This window comes from Taudactylus pleione, unplaced genomic scaffold (genome assembly GCF_031769625.1).
Source record: "Taudactylus pleione unplaced genomic scaffold, aTauple2 ptg001562l, whole genome shotgun sequence".
In the NCBI taxonomy this organism is placed as follows: domain Eukaryota; kingdom Metazoa; phylum Chordata; class Amphibia; order Anura; family Myobatrachidae; genus Taudactylus; species Taudactylus pleione.
In genome coordinates, this window is record NW_028285959.1 from 56,562 (window position 1) to 74,730 (window position 18,169).

At 44.1% G+C, this 18,169-nt stretch overlaps 1 protein-coding gene across 1 annotated transcript in view; it reads left to right on the forward strand.

The window, feature by feature from the left end:
- LOC148442374 (outer kinetochore KNL1 complex subunit KNL1-like) overlaps positions 1 to 18,169 on the forward strand; it is a 138,433-nt gene that overhangs the window by 49,936 nt on the left and 70,328 nt on the right. Inside the window, exons 7-13 of the mRNA XM_088464012.1 lie at positions 24 to 54; positions 1,997 to 2,022; positions 2,110 to 2,162; positions 3,455 to 4,568; positions 9,346 to 9,376; positions 11,599 to 11,621; positions 11,714 to 11,766. Coding sequence (XP_088320138.1) covers positions 24 to 54; positions 1,997 to 2,022; positions 2,110 to 2,162; positions 3,455 to 4,568; positions 9,346 to 9,376; positions 11,599 to 11,621; positions 11,714 to 11,766 — 1,331 coding nt within the window. The remainder of the gene's footprint in view (positions 1 to 23; positions 55 to 1,996; positions 2,023 to 2,109; positions 2,163 to 3,454; positions 4,569 to 9,345; positions 9,377 to 11,598; positions 11,622 to 11,713; positions 11,767 to 18,169) is intronic.

Consider the following 18,169-nt stretch of genomic DNA (forward strand, 5'->3'; position numbering starts at 1 on the left):
CCTTTGTTTGTGTTCTTTAACAGATCCTGACACAAGTGATGCATGCAATAATGAGTAAGTATGATTAGATAAACAACTGGCTAATGTGCTTTGCTTTATGGCTTCTAAAATATATGTTGGAAAATTAAAAGATCTATAATAAGCCATCAATGAATTTAGTGATAATATAAGGAGCCAGGCCTATTTTCCTCTCCTTTTTTCTATTCTTTTTAAAGATTGATGGAACATTTTAATTTATCATTAAGGGAAAATAATTTAACCATATTGTGGAAATCATCTGCATTATGTCCTTTGCATGCACAGATCATTGTTGAAGATGTGCTTAAAACTGAGCACAACAGAGCTATAAACACATACTGAGCCTCAGAAGTAGATCAGTACACTGAATACCAAATTTAAGCCTTGGGGCATGAAGTTTTTGAAGCATGCTGCACAAAAACTTAACAATTTAATATTCTGACTACTGAATTGGGGTATATTTACTAAAAATTGTGTTTGATCAATTTGGTGTTTTTATTTTTGGTGCGATTTTGCAAATCGGGGATTTACGAAGGGCAAAATCACACCTCAATTACAAAACTCACCAAATCGAGACGATGCACCATTGGACCAAACCTCGGTCCATTAACATTGACACCCATACAAAACACAGATTTATTAAGAATTGTGTTTGTTAAATCACATCTCAAATTTAAAAATCAATAGATGACCAAATCCGTAGCTTATTTGGGTGTGTAAAGTTTTTATTTTGTCTAGCCTTAATCATGATGCTAATAAAAGGAGACAAATGCAGTTGCATCACGGTTTGTGATTTAAACATAGCAGCAAAGGCTATTTTGCTGTGTTTCGGCAAAGCTTTTTCTATTTTAGATTCCACCATCTGAATGAAGTGGTGCAATAGGAATAATTGTAACCACAACACATTCTCACAATCACATTGGTCTTTTTACGCTTGAACTAGCAAATCCAATTTGCCTGAAATTGATTCATTTGAGAAGTGAATTGGTAAAAGGAAAATTGCTGCATTGTGATTTCAAGCAAATACCATTCAAATTGCACACGCCACAGTTCGCAGAGGAAGCGTTCCGGAGATTTCCAGCGAATGTGGTTCGACGGCAATCTCGATTCTTAGTAAATTTACCCCTTTGTGTCTTGCAGAAAACCAGGGTCAAAGTTGCAGTACCATTAAGGTATGCTGGTTTTACTAATCGCATGCCACTGCAACTTTACATAAAACTACTGTTCCAATTTGGCTAGTTACACATCTGAATGAGTACAATGAAAAAATAAGTATCCTATGGAATCTGTATGTGTTTGTAGAGCAGTAAATCTAGACTTAATCTTGATGACTGTCATTTTTCCTCTTTTCAATGATCTCTGGGGGTATGCAGTCGGGAAGCCGGCGGGCCTTATCCCGACAACTGGCTTCTCGACTGCTTAATCCCGGCAAGGATTAAATGACAGGTGCCTACAGCTAGACACCTGTCAATTTACCCGATCGAAGTGATGCCAGATGTGGACAGCCACCGGGGGGTGGGGGGGGGAGAGGTTGGGGGGAGGAGAGAGGGTTAGGGCTCCCAGGGGGGAATATAGGGTTAGGCTAGGGGGATTTAGGGTTAGGCACCCCGTTGGGGGATTTAAGTTTAGGTGGCGGGGAAGGGGAGGGATTAGGGTTAGGCACGGGGGGGGGGGGGTTAGGAGGTTAAGGTTAGGCACCCCTAAGGGAGGGTTAGGGGGTAGAATAGGTTAGTGAATACTTACCTGGGGATGATCGGGATTGTCAAGCTTGTCGGGCTGCCGCTGTCGGGATTTGAACCCCCGGCCAGAGGTCTGGCTGTAAATCATACCCACACCATAGAAATAAACCTTAATCTGAAACTTTTTCCATGTGTTATCTATTTAAAAATGTTGACCTTTGTTTTGAGTTTCTCCAACTTTTACCTACAATCTTAATTTGTAATTATATATCACATTTATTCTGTTTTTTTATTCACAGCAAAAATAGAACCTGCCAAGTCACTGGTAAGATTTTACACACAAGTATTCCTAGATGACTTCTGAGTAGCATCTGGTTTGTTAACTCCTGATACATCTTTTCCCTGATTTTAGGAATCAACACATTGCTTCATGGACCTATTCAAGTTCCAGTGCACCAAGCAGCGGTATCAGAGTATTTTGTTTTACATTCTAACCTATGCAATTATATTCTACTGCCACAGTAAACACTTGGGGCCAAATGTGATGGGGTGAGTTTAGAAAATGTGAAAGTTTAGCAGTAAGCTCTCACTTTTCAACCTCTGCCATTGTAATAGCCTGAGAACATGCAAACTCTCATATTTTTGGACTAAAAAAACCTCACTATTTTAAACTCTCATCCAGATTTTCCCATTTTGAATATAATACTTGACCATTGTGAGAGCCTACTGCTAAACTCACACGTTTTCTAAAATCTCATCCTATCACATTTGGCCCTTTGACTAGATATGTTTTAAAACTGTATTTGTGTATATTTCCATGTCTTCCATATGATCTATTTCACTGTGGGTGGGGACTGGTCCACATAGTTTCCCCCCCAATAGTTTTTAATAGCAATAGCTTGGACTATGAGGCCTATGTATTAATAATCGTGGTACTGCTGTGATTATTAACTGTCCAACTCACTGGGAATATTTGAATTTTTAATGAAAATATCCCTGCTATGTATTACCGGGAATTCACAGGGACAGTGGTTGCGGTAACTGCTGTTTTATATCCCCGGCATTTCGGAGAAGCTGACACTGCACCTGTGCACAATGTCAGCCTCCGGGGCCGGACAGGGGCTGTGAGAGAGATCGAAAGATCTCTCTCCTGCCCCTGGAGACCCCATAGACGAGCAGCAGTTTACACCACCTGAAGATGGTGCAAACTACTGATGCTGAACACTGGAAAGCTTTGCTTTTTGGAGCTTGGTACATAGGGGTCAGATCGTAGTCCACATTGATGATAATGGGTACTGCAATCTGCAGCGCTAATTACCACTTTGCCGGAGATTTCTGTGAAATCCCGTGCATTGTGCTATTAGTACATAGGATCGATACATAAAATTATGCAGAAACTGCAGTTTCTGCATACTTTTATGTACAAAAATGGACTGATACCTAGGCCCCTAACTTCAATAGTTAGATGTTTGATACGGTGTAAACATCATTTATTGCTAATCTGCCAGCAGTGTTTATTTCCAGTAAAAGGGCTGTGCCTGTAATGGGTTCTTTTTGAGCATCTAATATGTTCTAATGTATCACTGTAATCCAATTAGGAATGTTAGCAGGTACGGCGGTATTTATTACTGGACAATTTTTTTGTGGCTAATCTGTCCATTTGTGTTAATTTTAGATTTTTATATTGTACTGTGCATTTTAAAAAAAACAAACATTTTGAGCTAGTTTTCTAACTTTTACATTTTCTTGTTACATAGTGGATTGCCACAGACTGCACTAAAGACAGGATGATTTTCTTCTCCTCTGATAATATGGATATGACTGCAAGCAACACTGTTGCCATTGATCAGCTTGTTGAGGCAAAACCAAAGAAAATAGATACTGGTTTATTTTTGTCGAGTTTAAAATCCCAAAAAACTGAGGAATCAACTAGTAACATAAATTTACCATTTTCAATGAGTGGTCAAAAGAATGCAGGTTTCCAGCTGCTGACTGATTCCTCCTGTCCAACAAAAATAAAGTTTGAGGACTTCTTGGCGACCTTGGCAAATGACCAAGCAGAAACTGTAACATCAAACACAAATATCTGGACCGATGATAACAAGGAGAACATTTTTCCTTATGTACCTAAAGAAAATATATCGAACAAGAAGAGTGTGCCTCCATTTTTTCATGCTCTGGAGAATACAGGAGATGTCACACACGTATTCAGAGAGCAAGAGAATGGTCTGGAGCTAACAAAATGCCACACAACCAACATTACTAATTTCACTCCAATGTTCAACAGAGACTTCCCAAATAATAATCCAGGCAGTACCTGTACTAGCAGTGCTAGCAGGGACACTGAGAAGCAAAGCTTACATCACTTAAAATTATCTGGCAACACTAGTAAATGTCACACAACTTTTTCTAATGATCAAACAGTGTTGATGAAGGATGACATGGACTTAACATGTAGTCATACAACTCGCATAGATGGAGTGTTATGGCAACCTCATCCTACAAGTGATGACCAGGTCTTCCCCAATGAAAAGACCATCATTTTTAGTGATGAGAATGAAATGGAACTTACCAAAAATGTGGTTTTGTTGAGAGGTGTAAATGCAGGGGAAAAGAGCCTAGTCTGTATGGAGCAAACTACAGTTTTTCCGGATCAGGAAATGGACATTACCACTAGTCATACAGTAGCTATAGATGGTTTAACAGTGGATCATATGAGAAAACAAACATCTACGTATTCTTCTGCTACCAAAGTTCCAGCAACGTGTGAAATACCCACAAGTGAGAGTTATGGTTCTGGTGCAGAAAACCCTCAAGGCAGAGCATGTGATATCAGCGGAAGGGAGACCTCTAAGCAGCAAGAGCTGTCGGGTAAGCCTGCTACTCCTTTTGTGTCTATCCATTGCAAAGTCTGCCTCTGACCTTGATCAGAGTAAAGGTTTTGTGGACATTCCAAAACGCAACCCTGTAAGTCACACATGCTACCCACGGCCACAAGCTCAACAGTGCGCCGGACAGATCAGAGGGGGCTGGCTGCAGGTGAAGTCCGACTCCAGCAGTTGTAGAATAGGGGATAGACTCCCGGGTGCCGACTCCCGGTGCACTGGTTTCTCCCCGATTGCTTCCTTCTCTGCTCCTGCACAGTGCCACACCTAAGTGCCCTCCGTAGATCCTGACAGGAGAGGCGGACTGCGCTGGGGGGCAGGTGCAGGCTGGACCTCTTTTCAGTGTTTTGGGTGAGGGAGGCTGTAGCTACCGGGGGTGGGGGGGGGAACCGGCATTTGCATACTGAGGGAAGTGAGGCAGTGTGCTGCAGCGGAGGTCCCTTCAGCTCTAACACACTCAGAAATAAGGGGGGAGCAGAGGAAGACGGGGAAAAAAAGAGGAAAATGGGGCAGCTAACAGTTTATTATAATAATAATTAACACTTAGTTACTCACTTTACATTCACAAGCTGAATTTCCTGCCTAGTTGCCTGCCTCCAGTCCTCTCCAGCCTACCCGCCTGCCTTCAGTCCTCTCCAGCCTACCCGCCTGCTCACCTCGCCTGATCCCAGTGCCGTCTCCAGCCTACCCGCCTGCTTACCTCGCCTGCCTTCAGTCCTCTCCTGCCTATCAGCATGCCTCCGTGCCTATCTTCCTGCCCCAACCAGTCTTCTCCCGCCTACCAGCACACCTCCTCACCTGACTCCAGCCTGCTCACCTTGCCTGCCTCCAGTTCACTCACATCTACCCACTTGCCGCCTCCACCTGCTTTTAGGCTTCGCCCACCTCTAGTCCTTTCCCACCTACTAGTATGCCTCCTCACCCACTTCCAGTCCTCACCCACCTACTCACCTGCCTCCAGTTCTTGCCCACCTCTCTACCTGTAACTTTCATTACTTCTGGACAAGTGCCAGTTGCTGCTGTCAGTGGACCGCATAAACATACATCCCCTACCTGCCTTTATTTTATTTATGGTGAGCCCTGACAGCCGGAGAGCAATTGGTAGGTTTGAGGCGAGCTCCTTTTTTTTGCAAATATGTCCTATGACCAGTTTAGCAAAATTCATTAAGGGGGGAGCAGGTAGCATTAGCATGCTCTGGGTGCCATGGCTTCACGCTATGCCTCTGGGTGTCTGCAGTCTCGGTGTAGGGCAGATGTGGCCAGACTTGCGGGCTCTGATCTACTTTTAAAGATCAAAATCTTCATTGATACACAGGTGTCCACATACATCTAGCCTCCTTGCGTGTTAAACAGCCCTTAGTCTTTTTTTTTTTTTTTTTTTAGTGCAACTTTTTCCTTTTAAAATGCGCCTTATTCGCAAAGTGATGTGAATGGGGACACACAAGCAGCTAATGCTGATTATAGGCATGCTGCATAGCATTTTATTCTGTTTGCGGCTGTATCTGCATGCAAAATGCTAAGTTAGTGTCACAGCCAATGTAACGTAGCATTTTGCATGAAGATATAGCCGCAGTCGCACATAGAATATAAGCATGCCGCATATCATTTTAATCCGCTTTGCAAATTCGACTCATTTTAAGGGAAATAGTCGCACAAAAAGATGCTTGGTGCTACTGCAATGCACGGTGCTCACACGTAACGAGACATGCAGGGCAAGGAGGATAGATGTATGTGGACATCTAAAAAAGGGGTGTGGTAAGCCAAAAAGGGGGTGTGACCTCAGCCAAGGTCTAGTGGATCGTCCTGCCAAAATCGCACATAAAAAAAAAAAAACCACATTGGCCCCCACAGGAAGACAAAATGCACACACATTGGCCATCACAGCAGAAAACACACACATAGTCCTCCCATAGGAAAAAACAAAACATTGTCCCTCACATAAAAATAAATATACAACCTACATTAAATTGCCCAGCTCCCCACAGAATACTGACCTGTCTGACAGAGTAGCTCCCTGCCCTCAGCCGTGGGCGACACAACAGTCAAGGAGCAGCCACAGTGTAGGCCAGCTAGTCTTGATCGGTCCTGGGTGCAGCTCTGTGCCCCCTTTTGGGTTCAGCGCCTTCGAGCAGGCCCTGTCCCCTTTTCCCTCCTTAAACCGGCTCTGGCACCGGCACCATGGAGGCTGTTATGTGACAGCCTCAGCCAATAAGAATCTGCTTGATTCTTATTGGCTGAGGCTAAGTGACAGACAGCCGCAGCTTTAGTTCAGCACAGCTGAGCTAGACAAAGCTGGCCACACACTAGACCAACTTACATCCAACCAGCCAACTAGTTGATTGGTTGGAATGAAAATCTGGTAAGGAATGAAAGCAAATGACAATCAGCAATTTGCTCCCAAACGCCGGAAAATGGACTAAAACTGTTGTTTGAACAAATTGTTTAGATCAAACATTTAACAAACTTGTCTGACGACCATTTTCATCTGTTTTCTGGCATTTAGGAGCAAATTGCTGATGATCATGTACTCCCATTCCTTACCAGATTTTCATTCCAACTAATCAACAAGTTGATGTAAGTTGGTCTAGTGTGTGGCCAGCTTAAGAATCACCCTGATTGTTTTTGGCTGCCGAGGGACATCCTGACAGTAGGTAAACATGGGTAGCCGCACCTATGAGTTCAGTGCAGCAGTCAATAAGAATCACACTGATTTTTTTTTTTTTTTATTAGACGCTGCTGCTGGATGGGCAAATGGGATCGACTGGTGGAGTGTCTGCTGTAGGGAGTGGCTTTTATTTTGCAACCTACTCAGAAAAAAAGTATCTGTCCTGATACCCATGTGTCTCATATTCCATTATAAAGAAAACCAAATCTTTACATTCAGCACTGTGTGCACTTTTCTTCCCTAATTAAAAAAAAAAAATACATAGGCAAGAAATAAAGCCTAATATCACAATATAAAATTGTACACTAACAAATCGTCAACTGAACAGTATAAACCAGGGCTGGCCAATACTTTGATTGCAATCTACCAATAGATCGCGACCAACTTGCTGCAGCAACTGGGAACGCGGTTCTCTGAAGTGATCAGAGACTAAAGAAGCCTCTGATTGCTTCAGAGGCCAGCCTTCCCAGTGATGCAATGCGCGGGTGACATCACCCACAATGTGAAGAGCCTCCTGGATCTAGTTAGATCCACTCAGCGGCAGGGAGTGCGGAACAGCGTGGAGAAGTAAGTACTGCACAGGGGAGGGGGCATTACTGGGGCCACAGCATAAAGGGTGCTACTGGGGGTACTGTCTAAGGGCTCTAATACAGGGGGCATTGCATAATGGGCACAACTACAGGGGCATTGCATGATGGGCTCTAATACAGGGGCCTTTGCATAATAAGCTCTAATACAGGGGGCATTGCATAATGGGCACAACTACAGGAGGCATTGCATAAGGGGCACAACTACTGGGGGAACAGCATAATGGGCATTGTATAAAGAGCTCTAATACAGGGGTATTGTATAAGGGGCTCTTATCCTGGTGGTGGGAACAACTACAGGGGGAACTGCATAAGAGGCACTACTACTGGGGCCATTGTGTATAAGGGGCACTACTGTGTGTAAGTGAATAAGATTATGCTGCTGTGTGGAGTAATATGAATTGGGGATACTATGTAATTTTGTCAGGACAGACCCCACGTCACTTGCTATGAGGTCACTCCCACTTTTCTGCATGGCACAGACCCCTTTTTCGGGCTTGGTAGATCACGAAAGGTTTAGTTTTAAAAGTAGATCAAGTCCAAATGTTTGGCCACCCCTGGTATAAACCGCATAGAATTGCAGAGCCAGCTACCATGGTTGGCAGATGTGAGTGCAGTACAATAAATAATGTAACTGGTATTTTCTCAGACGGGCAGTGTGTTGTATACAGGGCTAAGCACATGCTGAGAACAGTGAGCTTAAACGCTGGGCCCCATGTAAGTGTCTTTTAGGCCTGGGTTTTACTTAAAGTCCAGATATAGGAAATTTAAGTTTTAAATATAATTATCCATTAATCAGACTATAAAGTAATTCTGCTTGTTTCGCTCAAGGTTAATTGCATTAAGTTTGCAAAGGATTTGATTTTGGAGAGGTGGCTACATTTGAGATGTTTCTATTTCAATTAAAGTTGTCAGTCGAGATTATTTGCCTACAAACCCCTTGATGCAGAAATACATTTACAGATATTCTCATAATTTTTCTTCACGTTACACAATTCAGCCCCTTACACTGTCCCATAACTTTTCTGCTTTCAATATTGCAAACCTTTTGTACAATCTTGACATGCCTCTTTGTTTCTGATGGTGTATTTTGTGGAAGAGACCCATCAAGATGATGTAATATATGGTATAGTGGTGAATGGGGAGACTATATAAATAAATTGTAACAAATGGTGAACATGTCACTTAATGGCATGGTGATGTTTTTGTTTTCTAGATCATTGTGTAATGCACAGGATTTGTGTAATATTGTTGCTCTGCTTAAGTTTAATATTTCTGACCGTTTCTACTATATTACATCAGGACTGCTTTACTGTTATGGTTTGTGTGATGTCACTCCCATTGCGTTACCATCTTTTTCTTTAGTTCTGTGCATGCAAGGTGCGACGTACTGCGGACAACTTGTTCAACAATGCATTGACACCCTTATGTAATAGTTTGTAGTATACTTTTTATAGGTTTAAACAGTAAATATGTATATTTCATAGTGTTACTTTTGTTTACTTTATCAGATCCTGCCACAAGTGATGCATGCAATAATAAGTAAGTATGATAAGCCAAATATTTGTTTTTAATGCATGGTCATTTGTTTCATGGCTTCTGGGATAACTATTGGAAGCCAAAGGATCTATAGGATGCCACCAAGGACTCAGGACTTCATGCGCCTTTTTATTTTTTTTTATTTTTTACGCTATTAAAAAAAATTATTTATGTTTGTAATTTGAGGTGGAAATATTTTAGCCCTACAATGCAAATAGCTGCTCATTTTGATGAAAAGCAAATAAAAACCAGATGCCTGTGGCAGGCATAATTCTATACCACAGTGGTTCTTAAACTCTGCCCTCAGGACCCCACACAGGTCACGTTTTGCAGGTCACCAAGCAGGTGCACAGATGTATTTATTACCCACTGACACATTTTAAAAAAAATCCACAGATGGAGCTAATTATTTCACTGGTGATTCTGTGAGGAAACCTGGAAAACGTGCACTGTTTGGGGTCCTGAGGACCGAGTTTGAGAACCTGTGATATACCATATTGGTAATATCACTTGCATTCTAGCCTTTGTATAGGCTGTTCTGCATGCACAAATTATCCTTTTGATATGGACTTTCAATATCAATGTGTTGATGTTGTGATTAGACCTAGCACAACACCGCTATAAATGAAAACAAATACTGACTGAGCATCTGTAGATTATTACACTGTATATCTCAGTTAAGCCCTGATTGCCTCTGAGCAATGGGATGTAGCAATATAAGGTTTTGTCTGATTTAAGGATTAGTGTCCTTAAGAAATCCCAGGTCAAACTTGCAGCATCATATTAAGGTACGGTGGTTTCTTCAGCCACATGCCACAGCGGGATGTAGTGAATTTTCCAGGAAGCCCGACTCTAGATTACAGCTAGGTGCTAAAATACCAACGCCTATCTTTAGCCCGACGCTGAAATCCCGACAACTGGCATCTCGAACGAATGTAAGCGGGGACAGGTTAGTGTTAGCCGCGGGGAGTGGGGTGGGGGTGGAGTTAGGTTAAGGCACCACTGGGTAGAAATTAGGGTCAGGCACCCAACCGGGAGGGTTAGGTTTAGGGTGCTGGCAGGGGGGAGGTTAGGCACCACTAACGGAGGGTTAGGGTAGGGAGAGGAGAGGGTTAATTTACTTACGAGCCCTTCGGGATGTTGAACCTTTGGGATATGAACAGGCGCAGCTACTCAGCCGCCGGTATTTCATGCCACAGCATCTTTGCATAAAACTGCTGTTCTAGTTTGGCTGGTTAAACGTCTTAATGAGTACAATGAAAAAAATTGTCTCAAATAGAATCTGTATGTTTGATGTGTTTGCAGAGCAGTAAATGTAGACTTGGACCCATATTCAATTAGAAGCTTAAAGCCGAGAACCGCGAAAAAGTATCGCCAATTGCGACTTTTCGTCAGACGGTAACTTCTCAGTATTCAATTGCAAACCCTTTTGCATACGCGAAAACGCAGTGTAATAGGCAAAAAAGATTCGCCTATGAATAGGTGTTGAAAAATAGTGCAAAATCGCTATTTTGAGATGCAAAGGTGGAAAAACCACTCGGCACCCGTGAGAAACACCCCATAATGGATAACTGCGTCAAAAAATGACTAAGAAAAAGGAGGCAAATAAGTTTGTACCCCCATTTTGAACTTCAACTAGCGAAATAGACTTTTAGGCGGTCTGCAAGTGTGGGTGAGGTGTTTTTTGGATTGCATGTGCCTTTTTTACACTTTAGCGACTTTAAACCATGCTTGCACCCATTTTCAAGTACCCCACGTTTGACAGGACTACTTATTTTTCCCCAAAAAATACTGCATAATGCCATTCTTCACCACTAGTGCAAAGACACTAATTAAAATAAATTCACAAATCCGTAGTACCCCAAATAGCTTTATTAGGGCTATTCAGGGGCATGTAGATTGATCCCCAATGTTAGTGCATCTTTTAGGGGGTGTCAGGCTAATTTCCCCAATTATGACAGTACTTTTCGCCTGGTTTGTATCCACCGGTTTGTAGGAAAAAAGTCCGGCAGGCGAAAAAGTATCGCGTGTGCGAAACCAATTGAATACGGGCTTTGATCTTGATAACTGGCCCTTTTTCCTCTCTTCAATGATCTCTGGGACACCGTAGAAATAAACCCTAATCTATATCTCTTTCCATGTGTTATCTATTTAAAAATGTTGACTTCTGTTTCTCCAACTTTTACCGACAATCATAATTTAGAATTATTCTTCTTTATTCACAGCAAAAATACCTGCCAAATCACTGGTAAGCCTAAGTATATTTTATACAGTTATTCCTTGATAACTGAGTATCATCTTGTTTTGTTAACCTTTGATACATTTTCTCACTGATTTTAGGAATAAACACATTGCTTCATAGACCTGTTCAAGTTCCAGTGCACCAAGTAGAGGTATGAGAGATTTTATATTCTTACCTGTGCAGTTATAATATTCTACTGCCACAAAATACTATGGGGGGGAATTCAATTCAGCGCGATGACTAATAGCTGCGAGCCTTGTCGGGAAGCTGGTAAGTCAGATAATGCCGGTTCTCGCGACTTAACCTAGGTATTAAGGCGCGGTAACCTGCATTCTCCAACTAAAGTGCTGGGCACGTAGCTGTTAGCGACGCTCTAAGCCGGCAAACAGCTGCGCTCCCGGCACTTTTGTCTGATTTCTCCTCGCATCCTCAGTGGGGTGCGAGAATAAATCCTTTAGCCGCCCAAACAGCGCAAATTATTGAATTTATGCCGGAGCTCCCACCCGCGGCTATTCTACGTCACATTGAATTTAATTCCCCCCCTATGTTTTTAAACTGTTTACACTGTACTATTAGTGTACTTGTATATTTCAATGCTTTCTGACTTTGGGCCGGATATAATTAGCCACGAAATTGGGCGATTCTATCGGTGGCAATAAAATCGGCAGATTTTGTTGCCGAAATCGGACGATGTTCGAATGCGCGCTCCCGTTTTCGTAAAAAAACAAGCTAAAACGGTAACTGCGATGAAAAAAAAAAGGCGAAGTCAGGACATGCAGGAAATTGCGTCTGTACCCCAAAAAATTAATTACATCGGAAATTAAGTTAGAAGTGTATTATTGGCCTTAATAAAATAATTTTGGGTACTTAAATTGCGTCGGTTGGTGGTAATTTGCATATATTAAAAAATTATATTGAGATTTTTTTTTTCCCCAGAAAATTACTGTTCCATGTAACGCTACAATGGATGCAAGTATATTTTCGGATCATAAAATTGTACTTTTAAGATGCTGCTACCACGTGCAATGTTATAAACACTTGACGCATCCATTTAGCCCGCCCCCGAAATACCAGGCCCAATACGTTAAACCCATTTTCTGCCTTTTTTTTTTTTTTTTTCACCCAAATTTTTTTTTGCCAAATTACGCAACTTACGAAAAACTTTTAGGGTCATTTTATCATTAGGATGGGGTGTCCAAAGGGTTCTGAAAGAAATCCCCACATTTTTAGGCAAAAATAGGGATTTTGTATTTTTATTTTTTTTCACCTGGTCTGAGATGGTGAGAACTTATTGGCCTGTTTCTTACTATTCGATTATTGTGGGTACAATAATTTACTGCGGAAACGGCACTTATCGTACGTAATTGAATCCGGCCCTTGATCTAGCTCACTTTTTTCCATTTTTCTCAATCACTTAACCCAGTCCAAGTTATTTCAATTAAAAAACTAATAACATGTTTTATACAGTGTAAACATCAATGAATGCTTTCTTCTTCAGGGTCCATAAGCTCAACAGGGAGACCTTGGGGTGTAGGTGATGGGCACCACGCAGTTGAATCTTTCAGCTCCCAGGATGCACTGGGTCCACTTTCCCTATACCCCGCCCCAGAGGTACCTCCGTTTCGTTGGTGCCTTGCCAGAGCCGAGTCATCATTTCGCAGGGAAGGCTGTTTAGGCAGCCCCTAAAGCTTATTTCTTTATATGATTTTCTTTATTTTATCTTTACAACTAAACCGCGCAGCAACAGACTGCCCGTGGGACGTCTGCTTGCCGCTCCGTCACCCCACCATTGCTGCGACTCCAGTACTGATTTGGGGATATCTTAGGACCCGGACATCGGATCCGCGCATTTATGCAGTCCGATACCTCCGGGGACAGACTGGAGGCGCAGGCAGTGGCGGCGGGCCCCCCCCCATACATCGCGTCTCCACTAGGCCACCAGGGACTTCAAGAATGTTAGCGTCAGTCAGGACCAGTATAGTGCTGCTTGATATTTCCACGATGATTTAGTCATATGTCTGACCAGGAAATGGAGCACGATACTGCACCCATTTTTTGCTATCCTGCAAGTCATGTGCTGCAGGTGTGAGTACGGAGGATTTGACTCAGGAAGGGTTATGTATTAGGTGCCATCAGGAGCCGGGCCCCTTAAAGGACCCCCTTGGGCGTTGTGTTCCTCAAGACCCTGGCCTCCATTGCGCATCGTCTGGCGGCCCCCATAGTTGTAATCCGCTTGGGTTTACCTTAACATGCTACCCTTCCCTCTCAGGGTATCTCGAAGTTCTTGCACTTTACCCCTGTGACACAGACTGTCGCTCCATAGCAGGGTTTTTCACAGTACATGCAATTCCCTCAGGTACCACAACGGTCTGTCATTTCCCTTGCAGGGATTACCACAGGGACCACCCTGGGTGGATGTCGTTTTCTAAGAAACACAAGAAGGCTTAATATACGCCCTGTGGTGTCTCCTCAGTCTGTACGGCTGTCTAACACAGTTCGTCAGCCAAGGGTGATCCGGATAATGTATCGGACTTCTATTCCTCTCACACGAGGGGCAGCTTAAATCATTATCCCTGCTTGGGTGCTGGTGGTCAGGTCCATCCTAGCTGTAGAGTATGTCAAACCTGCACCTAAATCGTATCACCTTCAGTTTAAACATTAGTGTCTTTGGCTGTTTTCCTCCCTCTCTGACCAGCGGGTGGATCACATGGCGGGGGTCTGGCAATCGCCAGATAAGATGTATCACAAAAGCGTTGGGCCTCATGTTGCCCATTCCCTGAGCGTAATTAAAAGTGTTAGAATCACCTCCTGGGGTGGTTTCTTATGTTAATCGTCTGATTAAGAGCACTACTATGCCTCCCATGCCTGCTCTGACAGATTCTATGGATACATAGCTTTGCCTGAAATCAATATACTCTCTCTCAGGGAATGTTGCCCGTCCAACCATGGCTATCACAGGGGTGACCAATGCGATTGATGTATTTGTAGACCTTTTTCCCTCACATACTTCTCGGGATCAGATGCCTTTTGCTGCTCATTCAAAATAGTTTCATATGTTGGAGTAACAACATTGGTTGCCATTCTCCTAACCTTTAGGGTTTCGGCTGTGGCTGTATCCGCCGCCATACCCTATGGCTGCGCTCATGGAAGGCAGAGGTGGACTCAAAGATGGGCCTTAAAATGGATTACCCTTTATTGGGGAGATCTTGTTTGGTCCTGACCTTGAAAAGATTGTAGCAACGTTTGCAGTATCACAACTGGCAAATTTACACCTTCAACTACTTCCACTACTAGACCTCGGACTAATTCTGTTAAGTATTTTTGTCCTCAGGGAAAGCCTAAAGACCAGTCTTTTCCTAGGCTATCTGCCTCCACAAGGGCCGCCATACCCGGAACCAAGCTGACTTGGACCTCCAGATGTTCTGCTTCTAAACCTGAGTATAAACCTTTAGCCTGATGGGACGGGGCTTCATCTGGGGGATCCTAGAGTGAGATGCCGACTTTCAGTTCACCCAGTGCCGGTGTTACTCCACCACGGATGCTTGGGTAAGGGATGGGGCCTCTCATGGGTACGCCCTCTCCTTGCTCAGATGGCGCCTCCACCTGTTTTGCTACGCAGGCCCTTCTGCAGACCTGAACAAGGCCTTACAAATACAGAATGCTATACAGCCCTTGCTGTAAGCAGGGGTAGTTATGCCAGCCCCGATATCTCAGCGAGAGACAGGTTACCATTCGACTGTCTTTCTGGTTCAGAGGCCGTATGGTCCTTATTGGCCTATCCTCAATTTCAAAGCCCTGAACCAATTACTAAAGTTGCCTTGGTTCGGGAGGGAACCCCTACGCTCCATCATCTGAGCTATGGAAAATGGGGACTTTATGGTGTCACTGGATATTCAGGATGTGTACCTATGGGTACCTATAGAGCCCTCTCATCAGCGTTATCTCAAGTTTGCTGTGCCACAACAACACTTCCAATTTTCAGGTTCTGCCCTGCGGACTGTCCACAGCCCCACTGGGGTTTTCCAGATTTAGGGTTTTCATGACAACCCACCTGCACAGGATATTCGACTGCTCCTGTATTTGGACGGCCTCCTGCTCTTAGCAGGATCACCAGGGTATTTAAAAGATATTTTCAGTTAACCATTGCTTTCCTTCACAAGCACAAAGGGTTAATAAACGGGGAAAAAGGTCCTTCCTGAATCCCTCACAGGTTGAGTTTCCTCTAAGAGACCTGCTGGATTCTCAGAATCGGAGTCCTTCTGATGTCTGACAAGATCTCCATTCTTTCACTACGAGTGCGCAGATGTCTCCACTGTCGACAAGTGTCCTTACACTCAGTAATGCGGGTTCTGGTAACCATGGTGTCTACTTTAGGAATGGTGGTATATGCCCAGTTCCATTCCAGGCTTTTGCAAAGATTGATCCTCTCCAGGTGGAACGGGTTTCTCAATCGGATCAATGTTCAGACGATTAGGTTCTCTCCGGAGGTGCATCTGTCTCTATCTTGGTGGCTATGGCCATCTCATCTAACCAAGGGTCGTACCTTTTTGGATCCTGGACTGGGTACTCCTTACAACGGACGCCAGTCTTCGGGGCTGGGGCACAGTGACCGGTCAGCACTCCTTTTAAGGATTGTTGGACATCGGTCGAGTCTACCCTGCCAATCAACATTTTGGAACTTTGAGCTGTCTTCGGGCCATCACTCTGGCCTAATGCATAATTCACAGTAAGTCTGTAAAGGTTCAGTCCGACAATGTCACACCAGTGGCTTACATCTAGGAGACACTAGAAGTTGAGCAGCAATGACAGAAGTGTCACATTCTGACATGGACCAAGGGTCACCTCTAAGCCAGCTCTGCGGTGTTCTTTCCAGGAGTTCTCCATTGGAAAGCGGGCTTCCTCAGCAGTCACGACGTGCATTCCGGAGACTGGTCTTCTCACCATGAGTGGTTTCAACTCCTAGTAAGCAGATGGGCCTCCCAGAGGAGGTCCTCATGGCCTCCTGCCTCTATCACATGCTGTTGGTGTTAAGTGTCCAGAACTAGAGATACCGGAGCAACCTCTCGGTGTCTGAAGTGGACCTTCCAATTTGTGTACCTGTTTTCTCCAGTCTCCCTTCTTCCTCGAGTTCTTTGGAAGTTCAATTGAGACAGAGGTACTCTCCTACTGGTGTCTCAAGATTGACACTGGTATTTAGATTTTCGGAGTCTCTCCATCGATACTCTGTTCCTGCTGCCTCAATGTCCAGACCTGTTGTCTGTGTCCTTTTTCCCTGGACCTGGATTGTTTGACTTTGACTGTCACTTATGTGGTCCTAGGGATTCTCAAGCTCTGTCATCATCGGGATGTTTAGAGCGTGTTAGCCGGTTTTTGTGGCATACTTAATTCTTATGGTATTGTACCTGTAGCTGCGATCCTCGGGTGTTTAGAATTTCCAGAAGGTCATGGAATTTCTTCCAGCTGGATTGTGCATAGCCGTCTGCCTCTCCTCCCTGAAAGTGCGGGTCTCTGCACTGGTTCAGATGTAGAATTGCTCTACTCCCGGGTATCCAGACCCTCCTTCAGGGTGTTTTCTGGATTCTACCTCCCTTTATCCCCTAGGGGCTCCTTGAGATTTGGCAGTGGTTCTTCGTGTCCTCCTGGGGCCTCCATTTGTACCACTAGTTTTATGGCCCTTCCATGGTTTATAACTTAGGCTCTCTTTCTTATGGCATTTGCATCTGACAGGAGAGTGTTGGAATTGGGAGCGTTCTCATGTGGCTCCCTCTTCTGGATATTTCACCTGATATTTGCATGAAGGGATGGCCAGCCAATAAACAAACATTGGCTAGATGGCTTCGTATGGCTTTTTCAGAAGCCTACTCACAGGCGGACTTGCATGTTCCAACTTCTGTTAATGCTCATTCTACTTCGTCTGTGGGTCACTCGTGGGCACCTCGCCGTAGCACCTCGGATGTTCAGTTGTGTAAGGTGGCCACGTTTTCTTTTGTCCAGACCTTTCTAAGGTTCTATGCCTTTGATACCTTCGCCTCCTCAGGATGCTTCCTTTGGACACCAGATTCTCCTCCCAGCGCAGGAGCATCCCCACCCTTACAAGGACTGCTTTGGGACATCTCCAAGCTCTACCTGTGGTGCCTATGGACTCTGAAGAAGAAAATGAGTGCTGGTAAGAACTTACCTTTGTTAACTTTCTTCGAAGTCCATAGGGTTCACAGGGCACCCGTCCTGACCCACCTGGCTTCATATGGGCTATGTTGCTGGTCACCGGTTTTCCATCTCCTTCTGTGTGAGACTGTTATTCTTGTGTACCAGTCTTCCTTTTCTCTTATCCTCCTCCGACCTATGGCTTGTTACGAACTGAGGTGCCTCTTGCTCGGGGACGGGGTTTAGAGAGAGTGGACACAGTGCATCCTGGCAGCTGAAAGCTTTAACTAGCATTCCCGCTAGGCTGTTTTAGCGGGGCGCAGCACCCTGCCCTCACAGCCTGCGGGTGCCTTCTTCACCCGCGGGTCGGTGTCCCGCGAGTGGAGAAATGTGCGGTGTCCCGGTCAGCG